The following is a 24,862-nucleotide window of genomic DNA, read 5'->3' on the forward strand; positions in this document are numbered from 1 at the left end:
GATGGAGTAGCTGTCATCCAAGCACTACATGTTGTTCCTTCAACATTTGGTGAGCTTGCAGACACCATTTTAGGGTACATGATTAAGCTTGCAAGAAAGTACAAGTGTACTTGTTTGGACTTTGTCCCAGATCCGTATTCTGATCTTATCATCAAAAATATGGAACAATCATGCCAAGCAGCTAGTGGTTCCCAAACTAGACATATCTACAGAAAGGACCAGAAAACCCCCAGTCTGTGGAAGACGTTTCTTTCTGATGGCAACAATAAGGAAGCACTTCAGAAATTCTTGTACATCATGTGGGAGGGATGCAGATATGTAAGGTGTAAGCAAAGACATCACTGTCCACATAGCTGGTGGAGAGGAGTGACACTGCCTGACTGTGCAGAAGTGTTCAGAGACAGTCACAGCTGTTGATGAATTAAGATGTGACCATGAAGAATGTAACAGGTACATTTCTTCAAGTGAAACATACTGCCAGGCTGTGATAATTAGGAGCCCTGTTACAGATGTTGCAGGCATAAACATCAGTCTTAAGTCACACTGTTGGTCTATTTGCATTTCTTGACTGGTATTGGGAATTAAAGCCGCATTATTGATTAATATTTTGTAGGCGTTGTATTGTGACTGCAAGCATGTAAAATGTCAAACAGGGAGATTTTCCTATCTTGCTGGTGGGTTCTCCTACCCAGACTTGTGTAAGTGTCAGAAGTGCGAGAACATTGACAAAAAAGCTGCTGAACCTGTCATTCACAATGATGACAAGTCCAACAAGAGTGACTTTGATGAATAGGATGCCATGATTTTCAGACTGGGAAATAAAAATGTATTTTATTCTGAGAATTAAGCACTACAGTGCCAACGGCAATATACATAATTCAAAGTGAACACTGGATTTGAATAAGAAAATAACATTTTGATTTATATCAATAATTAAGTCAATTCATACCAATCCAGATAAGCTGTCACTTATAAATATTTGAGAAATAAATGCCATATACAAGGGCATTCTAATAAAAAGGTTTGTGTAGTACTTTTTTCAGTGCTGCTGCTGAGGAAAATATGCTAGTTGTCAAGGAAAATAGTAATATTTTAGGTATTTACATAGAAAAATGCATCAGATGTATTAAATTTATCATTTCATGTAGTTAGGCTGATGTACAAACACTTCTCTTGAGGGTAAATGGTAACATAGTCCAACCTACAGTGAAAGGCGAGTCTTGCCAAGAAAAACAAATTATGGGCATGGGGTAATATCTTGACCTATACTTTCTACCAAAAGATAGACATGTTAATTTATTGCACATTACTTGTTAGACTGATGACTGTAGAAAATATTGATGCATAAGACACCCCAGTAGCACAAGAACTTTTAGGTTTTTAGCACATTTTTTGTCCATAAATACAAAAAAGAAATTTCACTCAAATTGGCTATTTGCAATATTTTTTTTGTATATGACTGCTAAGTTCCTCAGTCCATGAAGTCTTGTCTTTAATATACTTCTACATACATTTCAGTCATTTTCAGTCAATGTGGGCCTTTGCAGGGCAAATATTAATGAAGTTATAGACAAGAAGCCTTTGTTGGTATGGCATCAAAATTGGTAACTTTGGATGTGCCATGACAGAAAACTGCAGGGTTTCTTGTGGAGACCTTTTAACACAAGGTCTCTCAGGTCATTGGCTATATAAAGCTACAGATATTAAGTAAAAACAATGAGGAGTCCTTGTGGCACCTTAGAGACTAACAAATTTATTTGGGCATAAGCTTTCGTGGGCTGTAACCCACTTCACTTCATCAGCTGCATGGAGTGGAAAAAAAGTAGGCAGGTATGCACTCCATGCATCCCATGAAATGGGTTATGGCCCATGAAAGCTTATGCCCAAATAAATTTGTTAGTCTCTAAGGTGCCACAAGGACTCCTTGTTGTTTTTGCTGATACAGACTACCCCTCTGAAGAGAGTAAGTAGTGCCCCTGTTGCTGGAATGAAACTCTTTTTGTATGCACAGTTATTGGCCTCATCACACAGCCTGTTGATACCTTTACACTCACAGAATCTCTATCAAAGCCATGTCCATTGCGGCTGCTCAACCCCCTCTAATGACATCAGCATTCAATGCCTGAACCTATATAATGCCCAGTCATCTCTGTTCCTTTCCCTCTGCTATGAAAAGTGTTAGGGAACTCTTCTGTGTCCAGTCTGCTTTGCAAACTTTACTTAGTGCCCTCTTTTTGTAGCTCTGAGTGTTAGTATTAGTAGGATTTAGTCTTAAAATTGTACATAATTGATTTTTTTTAAAACAACACCAAAACAAAAACAAATTGTCCCTTTGACTGAGGACTCCCTTAAGGCTTTGGTTTGGTTCTGAGGTTATGATGGGAACCAAGCCACATGTGTGCACCACTTGTCCATTTATCTACTTAGTGTCAGACATCCGCATTCAGTGCCTGGAGGAGGCATACTTGATGGCACAGTTCTTTTTGTTGTGTGTTCATTTCCGTGATGCTTCCCAGGAATATCCAGTATTGTGAGGCACCTTGCTACTCCCTGCACTTAGCGTGAGGAAGTCTTGTCTGTGTCTGCTGTGGATCAGCTCCCTGAATCCACCAGCCTCTGGCAATACAAGCACTACTTTCCGGGTCTCCACAGACCTCACCATCTCTGTATAGGTTAGTGATAGGCACACTCCAATACCTGAGTCCTCAAAGTGTCCCTCTGAAATGCACAGTCCCTGTTCCATTGAACCCTCACAGAACTCTATTTGCTACTCCCAAAGGAATAGTACACACCAGCTTGTCAGATTCAGTTTCCGATCACCACTTTACTTAACACATAGCTAGCTAGCTAATGAGAGAGAGAGAAAGTGAAAACAGGAATAAGTTTATTATCAAAGAACATAGATCCAAGTGATAGAAAGTAAGAATTTTGGAAACAAATGGTTACATATAAAACACACTTTCTAGAGCCTAACCTTAACTAACAAAGCATTCCCCTATCTCCTATAAGATAGCTTTGCCCTGCATTTTCAGTCAGGTTGGCTGAGATCTCTTCTGATAAGATCAAGCTCGCTGGTGGCTTGTCCTCACAGATTGAAGGACTAAATGGGGGGGGGGTTCATCTGCACCCCGATATAGTTTTAAAAGTTTGTTTTACTCCTAAACCGGGTAACCCCTTCTGATTTTGTTTTTTCCTCCAGCCCCTGCAAACTGGTGATTAGCATTTTGCTGATTTTTCATGGGCATCCATTGTGAACTATAGAATACTCAATTTGCACATGACCAAACATCCAATCTTAATTTTAAAATTGCTGGTGATGGAGAATCCACCATGAACCTTGGCAAATTGTTGGAACGGTTAATTATCCTCACTGTTAAGAATGTATGCCTTACTTTCAGTCTGAATTTGTCTAGCTTCAACTTCCAGCCATTGGATCTTGTTATACCTTTCTCTGCTGGATTGAAGAGCCTGTTATCAAATATTTGTTTCCCATGTAAGTATTATAGACTGTAATCAAGTCATCCCTTAATCTTCTCTTTGTTAAATTAAATAGAGTGAGCTCCTTGAGTCTGTCACTGTAAGGCATGTTTTCTAATCCTTTACTCATTCTCATGGCTCTTCTCTGAACCCTTTCCAATTTATCAACATCTTTCTTGAATTGTGGACATCAGAACTGGACACAGTATTCCAGCAGTGGTCTCACAATTGCTAAAATAGAGAGATAAAATAACTTCACTACTCCTACTGAAGAGTCCCCTGTTTATGGGTCCAAAGATCACATTAGCCCTTTTAGCCACAGCATCACCCTGGTACTCATCTTCAGCTGATTATCCACCATGACCCCAAAATCTTTTTCAGAATCACTGCTTCCCAGGATAGAGTTTCCCATCCTCTAAGTATGGCTTACAGTCTTTGTTCCCAGATGTATACATTTATATTCATCCATATTAAAACATATATTGTTTGCTTGCACCCATCTTACCAAGTGATCCAGATTGCTCTTTACCAATGACCTATCCTCTTCATTATTTAGCACTCCCCCAATTTTTGTGTCAGCTGCAAACTTTATCAGCTACGCTGTTTGTCAATCAGAGAATCACTTTTATGGATCCAGTGCTGAACTCCACTTTACATAAGGGTTCACCAGCATCCGTCAGACACTGAGGTTTCAGCCCTACCAAAGAACAAAATTCTTTGAGGCACATGGGACCCCTAGCATTATCCTCCTATGTGACACCATATGCATGGCTGCACATGAGACTCTTACAACATTGGATGGCCTAGTCAACCCACCAAATATGGACATCTTCAGAGAACTTTGATCATCCCTGAAGAGGCAGAACTCTTCATGGAACAGCAGAGATTGCATCTTTGCAGAGTTTTCTTTGACATTCCAACTCCTTCCACCATCATTATGATAGTCAACACCATTATATTATCTGAAAAAACGAAGCCAACCTTACTTTCCTCTTCTGTGCAAGGAGGCCATGAAGTGCTAGCAGATGCATACATTACATGCATCCAATGGTTCTACACCTGGCAGAGGAGAAAAATGTGCAGGCAGACTCTCTTAGCAGGATGAGCCAAGATCAACACAGTGGTACTGAATGCACCTTTCGTCATACAACTCTTCCACAAGTGAGGCACACACACTGAAGACACATTTGTTCCAGGAATAGCCCCAAATGTCCCCTCTGCTGTTCCAGATAGGGAGGAATACACAGTACATGTTCCTCTGGAACTGGAATGGAGGCCTTCTCTAGGCATTCCTTTAAATAACACTCATTCCTTAAAAAAAAAAAATGGAGAGACAGGGCAAGAGTTCTTCTGATACCTCTGTTGTCTTGTGCATAAAAGTGTAATGTCACCCTGCTAGTTATCTAGAGAACCACCAGGTAATATCACAAACGAGGTTTCCTGGTCTCTCTTGCTAATGTATCCTGTAGACAAAGCACTGAACTTCAGTAAAATCAAAATTGAATTACATGAGCCCGCCACTCCAGCGCCTGTAAAAATTTTACATCTTTTTTTATCCTGCTTTCAATCTCTTACATTTTCTGTCATTAAAAAAATTCAGCTGTGAGCTTAGCTGGCAGTATCCTGAAATACAGTTCTCTTAAGGAGAAAACATGATCTGAGGGCTACCCAGGGAAATTTACCAGTATAATTATACTGCTGTAGTTATACTGGTATAACTCCCTGTGTGGAATAAGAGTGTCCATCCAGAGAGTTACACCAATATAAATGTAGAGGTATAATTATGGCAGTAAATTTCCCATGTAGGCAGGCCCTTTAAGAGCGGCCTTACCACTAAGAATTCAGATACTCAGTGGCGGATTTAAAGTTAGTGGGGCCCTGTGCGCAGCTTCAGTTTTGGGGGCCCCCCTCGGGACCCAGACAAGAAAAAGAGCATTCTCTCTCCTCCCCCCCCCTCCAGTTTTTTATTCTTTTTTTCTTCATTCTCCTCCTATATTATAAGTGATGGGAAGTAAATAAAAATAAAGTGAGGTACCTTGATTGGAGGAAGGGGTTAGGGTGCAGGAGAGGGTGCTGGGGTTGGGCTCTGAGAGGGAGTTTGGGTGCTGGGTTGGGTTGAGGGTCGGGCTTTGGGAGGAAGTTGGGGTGCGGGCTTTGGGCTGGGGCAGGGTTTTGGGGCAGCAGGGGGGAGGGAGGGCGGTGTTTACCTCGGATGGCGCAGCTCCCAAAACAACCGTCACACACACCCCTCTGGCAGCGGCTCCTAGGTGAGGGAGGCCAGGGGGTCTTCGCGTGCCACTGCCCGCAGGCGCAGCCCCCACAGCTCCCATTGGCTGCAGTTCCTGGCCAATGGGAGCTGTGGAGTTGGCACTCAGCACAGGGGCAGCGCATGGAGACACCACCCCCCTACCCTTCCAGGGGCCGCAGGGACATGCCAGTTGCTTCCAAGCGTGGCACAGAGGAAGAGAGGCAGAGCGATGAGAGAGTTACCTTAGCCCTTCTGCTGGCACGTCTCTGCACACCCCTTGGGGGGAGGGGAGCAGCAGGTCTCCGTGCACTGCCCAGGGAGGGGGCAGCGCACAGAGCCGCCCCTTCCCCCCACCATGGGCGTGCAGAGACATGCCAACAGCTGTCGGCTTCCGGGAGCAGCGTGAGGCCACTGGCCACGGCATGCAGGCAGCTTGCCTGCTTGAGCCCTGGTGCGCCACCGGCCGGGACTCAGGGTCAGGTTGTCAGATGAGATTTGTCCTGCATTTTGGGGCCCCGAACCATTGCCATTGGTTTGTTTTATGGTAAATCCGCTCCTCCAGGTACTTTCAAAGCAGGATTGAATGTGTGTTAGAGAAATTCTGAGACAAGGATAAACAGGAAACTTCTTAACAAGAACATCTTCAACTCCTTCACTTTAAAGGTCATTTTTCCTCTTTTTCAAGTGGCAAGTGGATATTTTTAGACAATTACCCTTAAGTTAGGGAATGAAAATTATGCTGGCCCAAGGTCTGGGACTTAATATAACAATTTCTGGACATATACCAAAAAACACAGCTAGACCAAAGGGAAGTGACAGTGCTGAAGTTTGACATATCTCAAACTCTCAGGGCTAGAAATTCTGTGCACTATGTATAATTTGAAGTCTTAGCTTTCCATTTGTGGATAGCATTTGTTTCTGGTCCTGTTAAACAATGAGATCAAATTTTTAAATGATGTCATTCTGATTACTATCTTGTATTTTCATTATTTAGATTCTGATGTGATTTTTAGTTTTTACTATTTTGAACTGCTAAACCTCATAAACCTAATGCTCTTCAGATATTAGCAGCTAAAATCGTGTCCAAAATTATTTTGGGGAGAGGGGACAGAATGGAGGAGTGAAAAATAGTAGCAGTTATATATATTTTAAGATTAGTCTCTGATGAAACATCCGGACTCAAAATGCTAGCAGACAAGTACAAATGCCTTTGACTTTAGACTTTTCTAAGCAATGCTATTATGATTTTGATCCCTACTTCATTGTTTGCTAGATTTTTGTTTCAATAAACCTACCATTACTTAAACCATCTGTAGAGTTGTGTTTCACGTAGTGCTAGAATACCATGCCTGTGTGGATGCCTTTTTTCTTTTACCTGAGGCTCCAAATGTTTGGGAAGCAACAGTACAGCTGGTTTTGCTTATAGACCTCAGTTTTTTCTGTGGTCTTAATCAGGTTTAGTGTACACTAGAACCTCAGAGTTACGAATACCTTGGGAATGGAGGTTGTTCGTAACTCTGAACAAAATGTTATGGTTGTTCTTTAAAAAGTTTACAACTGACCTAAAACTTTACTATGCAGAAGAAAAATGCTGCTTTTAACCATCTTAATTTAAATTAAACAAGCAGAGAAACAGGTTTCCTTACTTGATCAAATCTTTTTTTTTAAACTTTCCCTCTATTTTGTATTAGTTTACATTTAACACTGTACTGTACTGTATTTGCTTTTAATTTTGTTTGTTTGTTTCTCTGCTGCTGCCTGGTTCCATACTTCCGGTTCCAAATGAGGTGTGTGGTTGACTGGTCAGTTCGTAGCTCTGAGGTTCTATGATATATAGTTTCTGATGCTGGTGTACTCTGGTTTAAGGTTTTATTAGTTGTTTAGAGTTCTTTTTACTCATTAATGCTATTATGAAGTTCTGGTCAGGTCTGTGATAGCAAATCAATGTGTCAGGAGACCAGTGTTTCAGAGATTCATAATTTATAATGCCAGAAGGAACCATTGTGACTATCTAGTCTGATCTCTTGCATAACCCAGGTCATAGGACTTCCCTGAATTAATTCCTGTTTGAACTAGAGCATATTTTTAGAAAAACATCCAGTCATGATTTTAAAATTTCCAGTGACGGAGAACCCACTACAACTCTTGGTAAGTTGTTCCTGTGGTTAATTACCCTGTTAAAAGTGTGTACTGTCATTTCAGTCTAAATTTGTATAGCTTCAACTTCAAGCCATTGGATCTTTTTATCCCTTTGTCTGCTAGATTGAAGAGCCCTTTATTATCAAATGTTTGAGAGGTGTACCTCTATTCAGTGACCTTTCTGGCCTCCAGAGCACGTGCTCACTAGGGTTACCAGGTGTCCGGTTTTCGACCGGAACACCCGGTCAAAAAGGGACCCTGGCAGCTCCGGTCAGCAGTGCCGACTGGGCCGTTAAAAGTCCGGTCAGTGGTGCTGCAGGGCTACGACAGAGTAGTCCCTACTGTCCTGGCACCGCGCTGCGCCCCAGAAGCATCCAGCAGGTCCAGCTCCTAGGCGGGGGGTGGGGTGCACTGGGCTCTGCGCACTGCCCATACCCCGAGCACCAGCTCCGCACTCTCATTGGCCGGGAACCACAGCCAATGGGAACTGGGGGGCAGTGCCTGTGGGCAAGAGCAGTGCGCGGAGCCTCCTGGGCCCCACGCCCCAGGTGCCAGATCTGTTGCTGACCACTTCCGGGGCACAGCGCAGAGCCAGGACACACAGGGAGCCTGACTTAGCCTCGCTGCGCCACTGACCGGGAGCCGCCCGAGGTAAGCCCGTGCCCCAGCTCTGAGCCCCCCCCCAAATTTTTCATCCCCATCCCAGACCCCGCACACCCAGCTGGAGTCCTCACCCCCTTACACATGGCACCTCAGCCCCCTGACCGAGCCCAGAGCCCCCCTCCCACATCCTGAACCCCCTCATCGCTGGCCCCAGCCCAGAACCCAGAGCCAGTACTCCCTCTTGCACCCCAACCCACTGCCTCAGCCCCCACCCTTACTCTGAATCCCTTGGCCCCATCCCCTAGCCTGAAGCCCCCTCCTGCACCCCAAACCCCTCATCCCCAGCCCTACCCCAGAGCCCTCACCCAGACCCCGTACCACCTCCCATACTCCAAATCCCTCGGCCCCAGCCTGGAGCCCCCTCCTGCACCCCGCACCCCAGCCGGAGCCCTCAGCCCCTCCCACACCCAACTCCCTGCCCCAGCCCAGAGTCCCCTTCCACACCCTGAACCCCTCGTTTCTGGCCCCACCCCAGAGCCCGCACCCCCAGTTAGACCACTCACCCACTTACGCACCCGAACCCCCTGCCCCAGCCCAGTGAAAGTGAGTGAGGGCGGGGGAGAGCGAGCCACCAAGGGAGGAGGAATGTAGTAGGCAGGGCCTTAGGGAAGGGGCGGGGCTAGGGTGTTCGGTTTTGTGTGATTAGAAAGTTGGCAACCCTAGTTCTCACTGCCTTGTAGGTAAATCTTTTATCTCAAAAAGCCAGAAAGAAAAGATTCTTCATGTGTTATCTTGTCCTAATTTTGCTTAGATTTACTATCCTGCTCCTCTCTTTAAATTCGCAACATCCGTGTGTCAGGGGTGTCGCCAAAACAAGCTGCACTCCCCCAGTGGGAGGGTGGTCCTTTAGGAGCCTTTGTCTGCACTACCACTTCTGTCAGCAAAATTTATATCACTCAGGGGTGTGAAAAAACACACCCCTGAGCGGGATAAGTTATGCTGGTATAAATGGTAGTGTGCACAGCGCTATGTCGGCAGGAGAGCTTCTCCCGCTGACATAGCTACTGCCGCTCATTGGGCGTGGTTTAATTATGTCAGCTGGAGAGCTCTCTCCCATCAGCATAGAGTGGCTACATGAGAGATCTTACAGTGGCACAGCTGCATACATAGGCGCCAACTTTCCCCAGTGCTGGTGGGTGCTCGCACTGGCCCCGCTCCGACTCCACCCTTTCCCTGCCCCGCCCCCATTCTAACCCCTTCCCCAAAGTCCCTGCCCCAACTCCGCCCCCTCCCTGCCCTATTGGACCCCTTCCCCAAATCCCTGCCCCGGCCCCGCCTCTTCCCCGAGCGCGCCACGTTCCCCCTCCTCCCCCCTCCCTCCCAGCTGCACGAAACAGCTGTTTCGCGGTGCAAGCGCTGGGAGCTAGGTGAGGAAAAGCGGGCACAGGGCGCGCTCGGGGGGGGAGGCGGAGGTGAGCTGAGCGGGGAGCTGCCGATGGGTGCTGAGCAACCACCAGTTTTTCCCTGTGGGTGCTCCAACCCCGGAGCACCCACAGAGTCGGCGTCTATGGCTGCATTGATACAGCTGTGCTGCTGTAAGCTCTCTAGTGTAAACATAACCCAAGAGTATAGTCTTTAGCTGTATGATGGAATAACCTAAATACAGCCTTCAAGCCTGCACCTGGTACAGAGAGGGCTTCCACTTTATGTTGCAAGGACATCAGCATAGATTCTCCCCTACTGGTAGTATTTACTGACTCTGATTGGACTGTATTGAGACAAGTCTGTTTCAGGCAGGAGGAGCTGCCTCAGAGGTAGCCTCTAACTTAGGAGCATGAAACCAGCAGAGAGTCTTTCACATATACCTCTCCAGATGACACTTGTAGAGCACATCTCCCTGTACCCTTCTCATCAGCGTCAAGGAAAACTTGCAGTAGACATTGCCCTCTTCAGTCACAGAGACTCCATCTTCTATTGAATGTGTCGGCAAGCGGCAGTAAGGGAACATAATTTCTCTTTTAAAATCAGTTTTAAAAACCCATGATTTTCAGAGAATATCACGGCAATTAACTTAGAAGCCTAATGACAGTTTGCATTCAAAAGTTGCTGTCTGCTCAGTGATGACCTCTAGAAATGCTTTTCAATTAAAAAATGAATAGGTTAATTGGATCTTGAAACATTGACCAGACTCAACAGAAATTGTAACACATGCAGAGACCAAACATAGTCAACATCTAATAACTAAAATTTTCTGCAATCCAGTATGGTAAAGGTAGTCCTGTGCATAAGTTATCATTGAACTAGTATATAAACCAAGTTTAAACTCTTGACATCGCCACTTTTGATTTGAGGGGACAGAAAAACTTTAGAACACATTCGAAAATCTACTGATTTTTCAAGGCCTCATCTTAATTTTTCATAGTGTTTGTTGAGCATATTTAAATGAATCAAAATAAAATAGATGCCTTGTTCAATTAATCTCATACTCTAGGTCAGTTCTCCTCTCTGTTGGAAAGACACATGGAACTTTATACAGCAATTCTGTTTCAGAAAGTCTGTATTGAATTTTGGCCGGGACACTAGAGTTGTCAAGCCCTACTCTTATGCAATGTGCTGTGTGATCTTTAATCTATCAAATGAAGCTCTTGCTGTATGTTGCTTCAGTACTAACTCAGGGAAGAGGGCCACCTACAGGACAACAGTGTCTTCAGCACCAGGGATTTCCTTACAAGCACTGACCAGGCTCAACCCTACTTAAGTTAGAGTTCAGACTGAGTAGAGAAGTAAGGTGGTATAATTGCAAATAAACAATATAAAATAAACAAGAATTCATCTTAACATATACAAGTATGCCCAATTGATATGTGTTCTGTAGATTTTTGAAACAGGATCTTTGTCTCCTAGCATCCACAAGATGCTCCCAAAGTGCAGGAGAATATGAGAGAGTTAGATGCTGTTGGGAAAAGGTAAAATTCTATGTCTAATTATCACACAACTGTGACCGCAGGATCCTGCACTAGTTTTTTAGCTCATATGCAACTCTCTCTGAGCTGTCAATGGTGTGCTCAGAAGACAAGCGTACATTTGTCTCAGTCACTCAATACAGAAAGCTGACAAAAGCTCCTCATCATCCTGAATACTGACAGGGGAAGTCACAGGACAGCAAAAGCATCCTTGATATGGGAGGGTGCCCTTTTGCTAGTTCTCAGTTAACCCCTGTGCTTTCTGCCAGAGGCCTCTTCACCATCTCTCTGATAACAGAACAGGGCCTGTATCTTCCTGTTATCTTCATTTGCTTCTGGGAATACTGTGCATTGCTAAAATGAGTGCAGCTAATTTGCCACAGACCACTTTCCTCCTCAGATAGCTACATGAATAGCCAATATATTTTAAGAAGGTGGAACACAATGGTCCACTCTGTTATATGTTTATATATCACACCAGTATATATTAGAAACCACTACAATAGAGGGAATCTGTTTAGAACAGTCTGAAGTACCCAAAAATGATGAAAACCTAACCTAAAACAATGCTGAGTTGAGTAACAAACTAGGAAGTTCTGAACTGGAACACAGCACATCACTCTTCTCCCATCCTACCTGGTTATCCATCCTACCTACTGAATCAATAGACTTGATACACAGCAAAATAGGGTCTTTTATAAGCCATTGCATCATTGACTGTTGTAGAGTAAGTCTCCCAGAGTTTGATACCACCTTTGTGAATGCCATAGTTAATCCTATCCCTGGAATCACACTCCCTATCACAGCATTCCACATATGTCCAACTCTGTATTGTGACAGTACCCCGGGTACAATCTGGACTGCTGAATAACTGTCTTCTCCAACCTGAGATGCCTTTTACACTGCTTTATAGGTAAACAGCCAGTCCTGCCAGTTAACACAATCTCCAGCATGTAACTTGTTCCCAGCTAACTGCATTGTGTGCTACTAGCCAGCCAGCCATGAATTACACTGCAAAAGAACACCAGCAGATTCTCTAGTCCCAGGCTGTACCCCCAGAAATGTGCATCTTGTATTTCCCAGCACACTACTGAACAATGCAGGCTCATATAAAGTCCATCATTTCATCAGTGGAAAATTATATGTACCTGCCTTGTTATCCCAAATGGAGTTTCCCACACACTTTAATCCAAACACACACTGGTTTAGATAAACCAATAAAACAAGTTTATTAACTACAGAAAGATAGATTTTAAGTGATTACAAGTAATGAGGCATAAAAGTCCGATTTGGTTACAAAGAAAATAAAAAGATTATACACAAGCTAAATGACTAATTTAATAAGCTAAGTGAATTTAAAAGCAAAAGGTTTTTCTCACCATAAGCTTACAGCAGTTTGTACTGGCTGAAAAGCCTCCCAGCCGGGATTCCCCCATCCCACCCCCAAGTTCAGTTCTTTGAGAGTCACTGATGTCATGAGCAGAGATGAAAAAGGATAGTGAAATCCAACATTTTCCTCCCCTCTTTATAATTCAGTTTCTTATGCTAGAAATATCCTTGCTGAGTCATGGTAACAAAACAGTCTCTTGTGGATGTGATGTTTAAACTGTCCCTGTGATGGAATGTAAATTTCTTGTTTACCCCTTTTCCCCCTGATGGAGAATGTCTGCTTAAGCAGGTGATAGCCCTTTAGCACCTGGCTGGGGTGCCAGTGTCTCTTTGTTTCTGAAAAACTGATTTGGGCCTGCTTTTCTTAACCTTGGAGCCTGTTATAACAATGTTATACAGTAGAGGCTTGTAACTTTACATACAGTGTTGCCACACATATTTTACCAGTACAATACTGTTCAGCAGATTGATTTTTCAAATCAGACCTCAAAAGACATATTTTGTTAAAAAAAAAAATAACATAACCTTATAAAAGAGTGAACATGGAGTATAGGTTGTCACAGATACCCCTTACTTTTTAAGGACACCAGTGTATTCTTTTTTTTTTCCCCCAGACAAGAAGCTCTTCTAGCTGCCATCAGTGAAAAAGATGCCAACATTGCTCTGCTAGAGCTTTCATCCTCTAAGAAGAAGACCCAAGATGAAGTGGCTGCACTGAAGCGAGAGAAGGACCGCCTGGTGCAACAGCTCAAGCAACAGGTGGGAAGGGACAGAATCAGGCATGTGAGCTGGTGGTACGGGATTATTATCATGGGTGATAGAACTTTATAAATTAAAAATATACTGCCTTGCTGAGTACTGGGTCAGTACCAGGGGTGCTTTCTGATCAGGGATTTCTCCACTTCCTCCTTAGAAGGCACTAGTGCTCTAGTGACAGTGGTTTTACACTTAACATTTAATATTGAAATAAAATGTTTAGTGTTCACATAATAAAGTTCTTTTTTTGACTTTAACCAATTTTAAAGCAGTTTAGAAACTGATTTTACAATTTCATAACATTTAATTTTACTGGTAGGGTCATAAATACTGTCACTTTTCAGCAAGATAGCATTCCGCTAGCAAGAGACTCAAATGTAAAATGCATATACCCAGTTTGATCGTGGTGGAAAGTGCTTCTCAGCTGGTGAGCTTCCAGAGTGTCATACTGAACATAATGGAGGGGGGGTAGCTTTCTACTAAGGGCATGAATGTCTTTATATGACAACATCAGCCTGACTTGTGAATCCCTTTGCAAAACAGAGAGGGACTCTAGGGGGAGGTCTTTTGGGGGGAGGAAGTAATGTTGTGTCCCGATAGTATAGTGGGCCTGAATAGATCCATTTAACTGGCTATGGTAGAATGCAAATAATGCTTTTCTTTTAACTTTGACAGAAAGTATTAGTTGTTTGTATAATTGCATAGCTGTTGATAATGTGTGTACAGATTGACTTTTTTTAAGAGAACAACATATATAGATTGTTTATATCTCCTCAAATCAGAAATTAATCCATAAACGCATAAGCCTCAGTTTACTTCCCAACAAGCAGTTCCGGAGCTCTTCAGCCATTCAGACTAAGCAAGCCTTTCTTTGATTTAAAACACTTCAGTGGAGAGACATGGATTCATCAAAGGAGGAAGGTACATGGGTTCAGAGAGATTTTGTAGCAATTCTCTCCTTCAACTTTGCTCTCTGCCTCTCCCGCACTATATCATGTTCCCACCCACTCAAGTTGCTCGTGTGTTACTGTGAAAGAGAAGGAAGGAGTCCTGCCAAAGACATTTTGGTTCTTTAATTTGTGTGCACTAAAGCTTAGATGAGGGAGCATTTCAGAAAGAAGATATGGCATCAATTTTTTTTTTATTTAAAGCTTCTAGTCCCTGAATTGCAGGAATGTGCCTCGATACAGAAACATTTCCTAATGAAGCAGTCAGCATTGACCAGGCTTTCCAGTAAATGGAGCTGCCTGCTTAGGATTGGTTGTCAACTTCCATGAAGGGATTTCCTCTATCATCAGAAGGAAGGGAGGCGAATTGGAGGGCAAGGGTTACCAACTAATGTAGTCCCAATTTACTTGCTCCCAAAGTAGTTTGTCTCCTTGACTGGTTCATGGTGAAACAGTGGTTGGGAGGCTGCTTCAGATGAGGGGGCCAGGGCTGATGCAAGAAAACAGAGCTGAAGGTTGTCTAACAAAGTCCAGATGTGCTGTGGTGAGTGCCAGCCAGTGTGTTCTAATTATAAGTCAGAGAGAAGCCCCGGCAGTGCGTGTCGAGCGGGCACCCACACTGGAATTAATGTAAATCAAGAGAGCTTTGGCCTCCTTTAACGCAGTTCATCCACCAGCCATCTGTCCAAGAATGGCCTGTGTTTCTGTGATTCATTTTCTTCTCAAACTATGATTTAACAAGCAGCATACAGTAATTATCACAGCTTAAAGTCCTGGTCCACAGCTGTGAGTTGTAAATGGAAGGCATATGAGAATAGGCTGAATTTTTCTTCTCTGTGGGCTCATACTGAGACCTGTGAGGTTTCCTGGAATAAGATTTCTGGGGCAAGTTCTGTCATTTACTATATGTGTACAGTGCCTAGCACCACAGAGCTCCAGGCTGGTTGAGATCTCTAGGCACAACCACAGTTTAAATGTTTAATAATAATAATGCTGTTGCTTGGGGGCTCCGATCCATGGGGATTCTCAATTCATGCGCGTGGGAGCTCAGAGTCAGATTGTTATTCAGTTGGAATTGTTTGAGAAGCATCATATTTTTGGTGGTACTGTATAAATGTTTAATAATAACTGTCACTCCCTTTTGAATACAGCAGTAGCAATAGGTTGGCTCAATAAATTGATAAAGGGATCTCAAACCTTTCATATCTCTGGTAGATCACTGGTTTGAATCCAGTTCAGGTTGGTAGTGAACAGCTGTTGTAACCATCCCTTATGTGCTTAAAAAACAAGTATTCTGCAGTAATTATCTAAATCAGCGGTTCTCAAACTGCAGGTCGGGACCCCAAAGTGGGTCATGACCCCATTTTAGTAGGGTCGCCAGGCCCAGCATTAGACTTGCTAGGACCCAGTCTGGATATGAGTCAACAGACTGGATATGAGTCAACAGTGTGCTCCTGTTGCCAAGAAGGCTAACGGCATTTTGGGCTGTATAAGTAGGGGCATTGCCAGCAGATCGAGGAACGTGATTGTTCCCCTTTATTCGACATTGGTGAGGCCTCATCTGGAATACTGTGTCCAGTTTTGGGCCCCACACTACAGAAAGGATGTGGAAAAATTGGAAAGAGTCCAGCGGAGGGCAACAAAAATGATTAGGGGTCTGGAGCACATGACTTATGAGGAGAGGCTGAGGGAACTGGGATTGTTTAGTCTCCAGAAGAGAAGAATGAGGGGGGATTTGATAGCAGCCTTCAACTACCTGAAGTGGGGTTCCAAAGAGGATGGAGGTCGGCTGTTCTCAGTGGTGGCAGATGACAGAACAAGGAGCAATGGTCTCAAGTTGCAGTGGGGAAGGTCCAGGTTGGATATTAGGAAACACTATTTCACTAGGAGGGTGGTGAAGCACTGGAATGCGTTACCTAGGGAGGTGGTGGAGTCTCCTTCCTTGGAGGTTTTTAAGGCCTGGCTTGACAAAGCCCTGGCTGGGATGCTTTAGTTGGGAATTGGTCCTGCTTTGAGCAGGGGGTTGGACTAGATGACCTCTTGAGGTCCCTTTCAACCCTGATATTTTATGATTCTATGACCCAGGGCTGAAGCTGCAGCCTGAGCTCTACCCCCAGCCAAAGCGGCGGGGCTTGGGCTGTGGCCCTCTCTCCTCCCACCCAAGGTGGCGGGGCTCAGGCTGCAGCCCCCTCCTGGGGTCATGTAGTAACTTTGTTGTCAGAAGGGGGTCGCGGTGCAATAAAGTTTGAGAACCCCTGATACAAATTAACATATCAGTTTAAAACAATGATAATGGGGTGTTTTTGAGTATTACTGGAGAATGCTGTAGCATTTTTTATAAAAGATATGACCGGTGCTTGGCAGACTTTTTATTTCATAGTGCACAGAGAGATGTCCATATCACAAAAACCACCACTACAGTTTTCTAAGTGATACCTTTGTAATCTTATTGGTGATTTCAAAATAGGTGCCAAAGATTAAATGCGTATGATAAATGAACTCCCTCTCACCCCTGAACTTCCTCATCCATGGGAGATCTGAGGCATATTTGCAAGGGTCAGACAGTATAAAGAAAGCTTACACTGCTGCTTCATGTGCTGTACCTGTCCTGTGGACAGATGGAGCATTATTAACCTGGCATCTTTCACCAGTATTCAGTACATTTTTAATTATAAAAAGATACTAATTGTGTTAAGTGGCATAATTAGGGTGACCAGATGTCCCAATTTTATAGGGACAGTCCCGATTTTGGGGTCTTTTTCTTCTATAGGCTCCTATTACTCTCCCCACCCCACCCCCGTCCCGATTTTTCACACTTGCTGTCTGGTCACCCCAGGCATAATATTAATCAAAAACATCACCATTGTCCATGAGGAATTAGTCACATGCTGAGGTTTGCTCTTATACCTTTTCTATCCTGAATATCTGTCCAAAGAAAGAGGAAATCCCACCTAGAGGTAGGAGAAGAGGGTTTCTTATTGAGTTATAAAAAGATTTCTGATATCCATGTCAGTTCCCACAAGCTCTGCTCTGGAATGATGAAGGGAGAATGAGACGTCGTCCCCTCTGCCTCCATCTCTTCCTGCCGACAGCATGAAAAACATCTGTTCAACCTTCTCACTAGTGGCTCACTGGTCATCCTCCCCATATCTGCCTAGGCAAGGTGATCTTGTTTGCTTCACTAGCAATACGGGTAGGATCTGCTCCATTGTCATCATAGCTGTATTATCCTGTTGAACCACGTGACAGTTTAAAAAAAAAAAAAGTTCCAGCCATGTTTTAGAAAGAAGGCAGAAGAAAGTGACACTGCACGTGTATAGCTGACAAAATGACATTCTCAGAACTCTCCATTTAAAAGCTAAATGCTTCTTTGATTATTCTGGAGGTTAACTGTTGGTGTTGTGTAGTGCCTGACTGCTGATCTCTAAGGGCTTGTCTACACAGTGGTTTAATGTGCTATACAGGGGTGTGATTTCTAAAGCACACTAACAAGTTGCATGTTAATTGTTCCATGTAAATCCTGCTGGTGTAATTTAACATAGTGCTTTTTGAATAGTGCACTAGGGAACATTTAGTGTGCACCAGCAGAGACCATGAGGACCAATACATTAGTGTGATTTAGAAATCATACCCCCATAGAGTACATTTCCCACTATGTAGACAAACCCTCGGTTGCTTCAGTAACAAGAGGCTCTGCCCTGTACTCCACACCCTCTGTGTACCTGTAATGATCTACAATGCTTATACTGCAAATACGGTCAAGTAACCAACTTTTCAGTTGTTGCTGTAATACATTTGCAATCACTGGCCCATAGCTACTTGTAGACTTCACAGTGATTTTTATGATTGCAGAGCAGGCTTTGTTCGCCAGGGTCCCTGACTTGCGGGTAATGAGAAGAGCAATTACAAGCCTCTAGCTGCCCTAAATGCAGCTTCTGTGGTCAGTCTGTTTGGCATTTGCAGAAGGTTTAAGTACATAAAATTAAAATCTCCTTGGCCGTCTGTGTCTTCTTCCTCCCCATCCCCTTCATACACAGAGCAGCATGAAATGAGGGGCCAGTATTCACCACTCATGGCTCCACCACATAGAAATGAGCCATTTGTGGAAAGCAACACTGGACTGTAATAATAATACTTCCTACCATTTACAGAGCATTTTACATGTCAGGATAGCCATCTAAGTGCTGAAACAAGCCTTTCTGCACTACTTTATGCTTCCTCCCTACAAGGATTTGTCTGACTTCCCTCATGAGGCTAAAGAATTGCAAAGATTTCATTGTTTCTCAAGTTAATTTCTTTCTTTGGGGAATGGGGGAGAGGAGAAGCTTTTTAGACTCTAGAATAGCCTCCCCGCAAAATATTAGTTTTCCATAGTTACTTGTTTCCCTGGAAACCCAGCAGTTTGACACCTGACACACACTCCTCCTACTATGAACTTTTCCAAAGTAAAGTTCCACTGGTAGAGGCATTTCTCTTTGTAATAGAAGAATGTAAAACTGGGTCAGAAGAGACTGACAGACGAGCCATTTCCTCTCTTACTACCATGTAACTATATGAGAGTTTCCATACTTTTGGCAGGTTTTTATTAACACTTCCTGAGGAAACTGTACAGAACCTTTTAGGGTTGCAGATAGATCCTGTTTTGCCCTATTGGTCTTAGATTTTAGGACAATGTCTGCTGTTAAAGATTACCCCATCAGAAAATGAATTCCCTTTTCATCTGCCACAAAGAAAATTGATGACATGGCACAAAATGCTTATACTGTGGTAACTGATGCTCTTTGAAGCCTCTGTGTATTCCCACTTGTGAGATGGTGCCCTCACAATCGTGAATGCATGGAGGCAACTCTCAAACCATAGTTACTGGTAAGTAACCTTTCCTTCTAAAAATGGTAACATTATCACTGTTATCATGTATCCCAGTCAGTAGAACAGCAGGTAGGTCCGAGTGTAGAAAAGTTGGTGAGACTAAAACATCGTCAAAGTTCCAAAAGACCAAGCTACTGATGACTTTGATTCAGGCCATATAATTATGGCCCTGTCAAAGGATGCCAGTAGATGATCTAGATAGTACACTTGCATTTTTTAAATAAGTTGTTGCCATTGTTTTCCCTGCATGGAATAGAGAGACGTTAAAATAAATGTTTCAAAATAAGTGGCTCCGGGAATTTGGATCTATCTGTTTGTTTAGATATTTATGGAACTTGTATATCAGAGTTCCCACCATTTAGTGGATAAAACTGAAAGCTCTCTATGATTTCTGAATGATTGTTCAGCCTGATCAGAACCACAGTGTATGCACAGACTTATGTCCTCTTTATTTTAGGCAAAGAGAAGTATTGTAAGAAATATTGTTGGTGGCAACAGTATTGTTGCCCAACTGTAGTACAGTCACAGCCTCATCTTCATCTAGGGAGTAGCTTCAGTGTAAAGTGTTCTATTCAGGTTCTGATACCACAACCATCACCAGGTATCCGAGCACTGCAAGTACAGCTATATCAAGATTTAGAAAAAGATATTTCAGCTGCCAAGATACATTGTCTTTGTAGCATGGTTTTAAGTGTCCTGACAGTGGGGCTGGCGTAGGAGTGGACAGACAGACAGTGAGGGAAAGCATTGTGTTCGTACACATCCCATTCAAGAAGCTATTGAAGTAGGCCTGTGATGGAATGTTAGATGGGGTGGGATCTGAGTTACTACAGAGAATTCTTTCCTTGGTGTCTGGCTGGTAAGTCTTGCCCACATGCTCAGGGTTTAGCTGATCACCATATTTGGGGTCGGGAAGGAATTTTCCTCCAGGGCAGATTGGCAGAGGCCATGAGGGTTTTTCGCCTTCCTCTGCAGTGTGGGGCACAGGTCACTTGCTGGTGGATTCTCTGCACCTTGAAGTCTTTAAACCACAATTTGAGGATTTCAGTAGCTCAGACATAGGTTAGGGGTTTGATACAGGAGTGGGTGGGTGAGATTCTGTGGCCTGCGTTGTGCAGGAGGTCAGACTAGACCAGAGGTGGGCAAACTATGGCCCGCGGGCCACATCTGGCCCGCGGGGCTGTCCTGCCCGGCCTTTGAGCTCCCAGCCAGGGAGACTAGCCCCTGGCCCCTCTTCTGCTGTTCCCCCTCCCCCACAGCCTCAGCTCGACGTGCCAGCAGGGTGGTGGTGTGGCTGGCTCCAGCCGGGTGGCACAGCTCAGGGGCAGATTTACTAGTGAAGACAGGGTGCTCTGGCACAGGGCCCCCCAACAACAGGGGGCCCCAGAGCCGGGCAGTCGGGCAGCTCAGTATTGGCACACCCCCCGTGGAGGGGAGGAGGGGCTGCACTGCGGGGGCAGGGGAGCAGGTGGGCGGTGCGGGTGGCGGGAGCACGGCGAATGCAGGCACAGGATTCAGGAGGAGCACCGGGCGGCCGCGCAGCTGGCCAGAGAGAAGCGGCACTTTGAAGGGGAAACCACCGCTTCTCTCTGGCTGTGTGGCTGCCCCTGCTCCTCCTGAGTCCTACGCCCATGTTCACAGGGCCACATTCCGATAGCGGGTGGGGTCCCGGGAGGTGGCGATCAGGGGACAAGGAGCAGGGGGGGTTGGCTGGGTCGGGGGTTCTGAGGGGGGCAGGAAGTGGGAGGGGGTGGGAGCCAGGCTGTTTGGGGAGGCACAGCCTTCCCTACTCGGCCCTCAATACTCAATTTTGGAACCCCGATGTGGCCCTCAGGCCAAAAGGTTTGCCCACCCCTGGACTAGATGATCATAATGGTCCCTTCTGACCTTAAAGTCTATGATTCTATGATAGAAACATAAAAAAGTTCTGGCTGAAGTGAGTGTAATTGGCTCTTATCCAGTGATACTGGCTATACAATTGAAGCATCATGGCTTTTGTTGTAAGCCTGTAATCCACACAGATTATCAGTCACGGAGCTCCTTGTTTTGCCACTCTTTGCTCCTCAGTAATTGTTTCTGTCTAGCAGGGAGCCATGCTAGGAGCAGAACCAAGGAATCTGACAACGGCTGAGCTGGCACAGTGAGCAAGATTGTACCATACCCTTGAACAGAGCTTACTGAAGAACAGCAAAACACACATTTACTGATTAAAAACAAACCACCCTCACTCAAGTTTTCCAGGGTTGGTTTTTTTTTCAATCCCTTTTAGATGATTAGTTACCAGTGTTTATCAATGCTTATGTTCCAGTCATGAACAGTACAGAAGAAATAAACAATTCTATTCTAATTGGGATGACATAATCAAATCTATACCCAGTGATGACAAACTCATAGTTCTATGGGACTTTAACGCCAGAGTTGGAAAAGACAGTGAGACTCGAAGTGGTGTAATAAACAACAATGGAATTGGAAAAATGAACAGCGGCGGTTTCCTCCTACTCGGTAAATGTGCTGATCACGAGCTCGTTATTATCAACACAATCTTCAAGCAAGCCAACAAATATAAAACTTGGTGGATACGTCCAAAATCAAAGTACTGGCACCTGATTGACTGTGTCATTATGCAGCAAAGAGACATAAGGAATGTGAAAATCACCAGAGCAATAAGAAGAGCAAACTTTTGGACCCCCCACAGGATGATCAACGAAACAGTGGTCTACAGATTAAACCGAAATTGGACATAGCAAACTTGAGACATCCATTTATTTATTGCATCAATAAAACTGCAGGGAAACTTAGAGGAAAATTTGTTAGCCATATATCATCACCTAATGACGCGCTCGAAAAGTGGAATATATTCAGATCTAGATAAAAATCAAAGACAGCACCAGGATTAGTTTGATGAAAATGGTGGTGAAATCCAAAATATCCACAAGGAAAAGAAAATGTGTTTAAGTCTTGGCGAAACAACAGTGAGTCAACATCAAACAAAGACACATTCAATTACCTGCAAACCAAGGCTCAGCTGATTGGAAAAGACAGAAGAAGAAATACAGCATTATGCCGATACTAACAACACAAAGTTATTTTATAACTCACTGAAGACCATTTATGGCCAATCAAATTTTGTGCCAGCTTCACTAAAGTGTTTAGATGTATTTACCTTAATCAAGGACAAGAGAGGCATCTGTGAAAGATCAGCACTTTACTGCGCTGTTCAGCCATCTTTCTATTGTCAACCCAGAGGTGCAGAGGAACCCAGGACCCCCAGCATGAAGAAATTGTCTAGTTACCTACCTTTGAAAAAATACAAAAACAAATGAAGTCAGGTAAATCACCAGGCAAAGACAACATACCAACTGAAAACTTCAAACTTGCAGGCCCCAACACTGTCAACTATCTGGGAAACTGAGAAGTCCTCAGGATTTCAAAGATACCTTTATTTTTGTAACTATAATTGTAACAAATCTGACTGCAACAACTACCATGGTACCGCCGTCCTACCTGTAGATGGTAAAATCTTTGCTTGTATTTTGCTCAATCAGCCTGTTTAAACAGTATCAGAGAAGTTTCTGCCAGAGATCCTGTGTGGCTTTAGATCAGTTTGGAGCATCACAGACATGATTTTTGTTGAGAGACAGATTCAGGAAAAATTAGTTGAACAAAACATGGAAGTATTTGCTGTCTCTATTGATCTTAAAAAGCATATGACACTGCGGAAATGGCCTCTGAAAATTCTAGAAAAGCTTGGATGCCCCATCAAATTTGTTAACATCATACGTCAAGTCCACGAAGACATGACTGGTCAAGTCCTCTCAGATTATGGCCTCTCTAAGCCATTCCCCATATCTACTGGGGTGAAACAAGACTCTGAGTTGGCATTGGTCCTCTTTGGTCTCTTCTTTGCAGCTGTTCTGAATTACACAATTGACAACCTTCAAAAGCATATTTACGTAAGGTACAGAACTGATGGATAACTTTTCAGAAGTCCTTGAGAAACTCATATGTGAAGCTCTTTTTGCAGATGATTGTGCTCTATTTAGTCATAGTGAAAGTAACCTACAGCTTATCCTTGATAGATTCTCAGAGGCAACTAAACTGTTTGGACTCACTTTCAGCCTGGAAAATCCTGAAGTCCTGTTCCAACCAGTGCCATCAGCCACCATCTCTGAACCAAACATCACCTTTGATGGTACAAAACTAAAGAATATCAATCATTTTACATACCTGGGCAATACCATCTCAAGTGACAGTTCCCTGAGTCAAGAAAATGTCAAACAGAATGCAAAAGACAAGCTAGGGTTTTGGAAGACTTCGCCATAGGATACTCAACACTTTCATACTGTTAACAAAACCGGTGACATACAATGCAGCAATGATAGCATCCCTTTTATATGGGTGTAAAACATGGCACACTGCATACACACCAAGCAGTTTGAAAAATTTCACATACAATGTCTTTGCTCTATTCTTAAGGTCCGCTGACAAAACAAAGTGTCAAACATTAACATCCTTGAAAGAGCAAAAACAACCAGCATCGAGGCAATCACACCTCATCCTAGGCAGACAAGTCAAGTTGTCAGAAAGGGTGATTGTAGACTCCTGAAAAAAGTCCTATGGCGAGCTGAAACTCAGAAAATTCAGGAAGGGCAGTGAATGTAAATGCTTCAAAAACACCCTTAAGCAGACTCTCACCTCATAAATATTGATAACTTCAGAGACGCAGCCAAGGACAAACCTGAATATAGAGCAACTGTTAATAAAATTTGTAAACACTTTGACAAAGATGCAAAAAACTGATTAGAAAAAAGGGCCAAGCATGATTGACAGTCTTCATTGGGAGCCTTCACTTTCCTGTGTGACATCTGTTCACAACCTTGCTCCTCCGAGTACACAGCCACACAAGAAATGCCACAATGCCATACAGCAACATTCAATGCTGTGTCAACAGTTTTTTCTATGGCAGTGATTTACCTTCTTATGGAATTAACACTTACTCTCACTCCTTTGCCCTCCTCCTTCCAGCATTGCCCTTCTTCCTTTTATATTATTAAAATAAAACTGTGCACAGGTTAATTTCTTGCTGCCACTGACTTCAGGTCCCTTCACACCTACTCTCAGAGGAATATGCTGGCAAGCCAGGCATGTCGTCTGTACTTCAACTAGCAGCCAAGTCTCTTGTTTGTTACATTTCAGTAGTGATTCCATAGCTTTAGTTGAGGAGGCAGGTTCATTACCTCACTGAGGTATTGGAGCTTAATAAATTGTTTGTAAAGTAATTTTATATCTTCAGATGAAAGACGTCATAGAAGTGCAAAGTAGTATTAGCTTTGTTTTCAGTTACTTGTAACTTTTTTAAAAAAATATTTGGGGGGCTGAAATTTCCCATGTTTGCTCTCAGCCCAAAGAAAAACTGTTTTGGTTTATTACAGGTATTGCTCTCATTCATTAAGATTTTTACATGGCTGCAG

At 43.7% G+C, this 24,862-nt stretch overlaps 1 protein-coding gene across 42 annotated transcripts in view; it reads left to right on the top strand.

The window, feature by feature from the left end:
• ERC1 (ELKS/RAB6-interacting/CAST family member 1) overlaps positions 1-24,862 on the top strand; it is a 525,728-nt gene that overhangs the window by 410,101 nt on the left and 90,765 nt on the right. For all 42 annotated transcript variants that reach the window (XR_010598153.1, XR_010598155.1, XR_010598149.1 and 39 more), the window contains one exon: positions 13,434-13,578. Coding sequence is in view for 35 of the 42 variants with exons in the window: in XM_065582406.1 (XP_065438478.1) it covers positions 13,434-13,578 (145 nt within the window). In the remaining 7 variants the exon portion in view is untranslated. The remainder of the gene's footprint in view (positions 1-13,433; positions 13,579-24,862) is intronic.

The sequence above is a fragment of the Chrysemys picta genome, chromosome 1 (genome assembly GCF_011386835.1).
Source record: "Chrysemys picta bellii isolate R12L10 chromosome 1, ASM1138683v2, whole genome shotgun sequence".
Lineage (NCBI taxonomy): Eukaryota > Metazoa > Chordata > Testudines > Emydidae > Chrysemys > Chrysemys picta.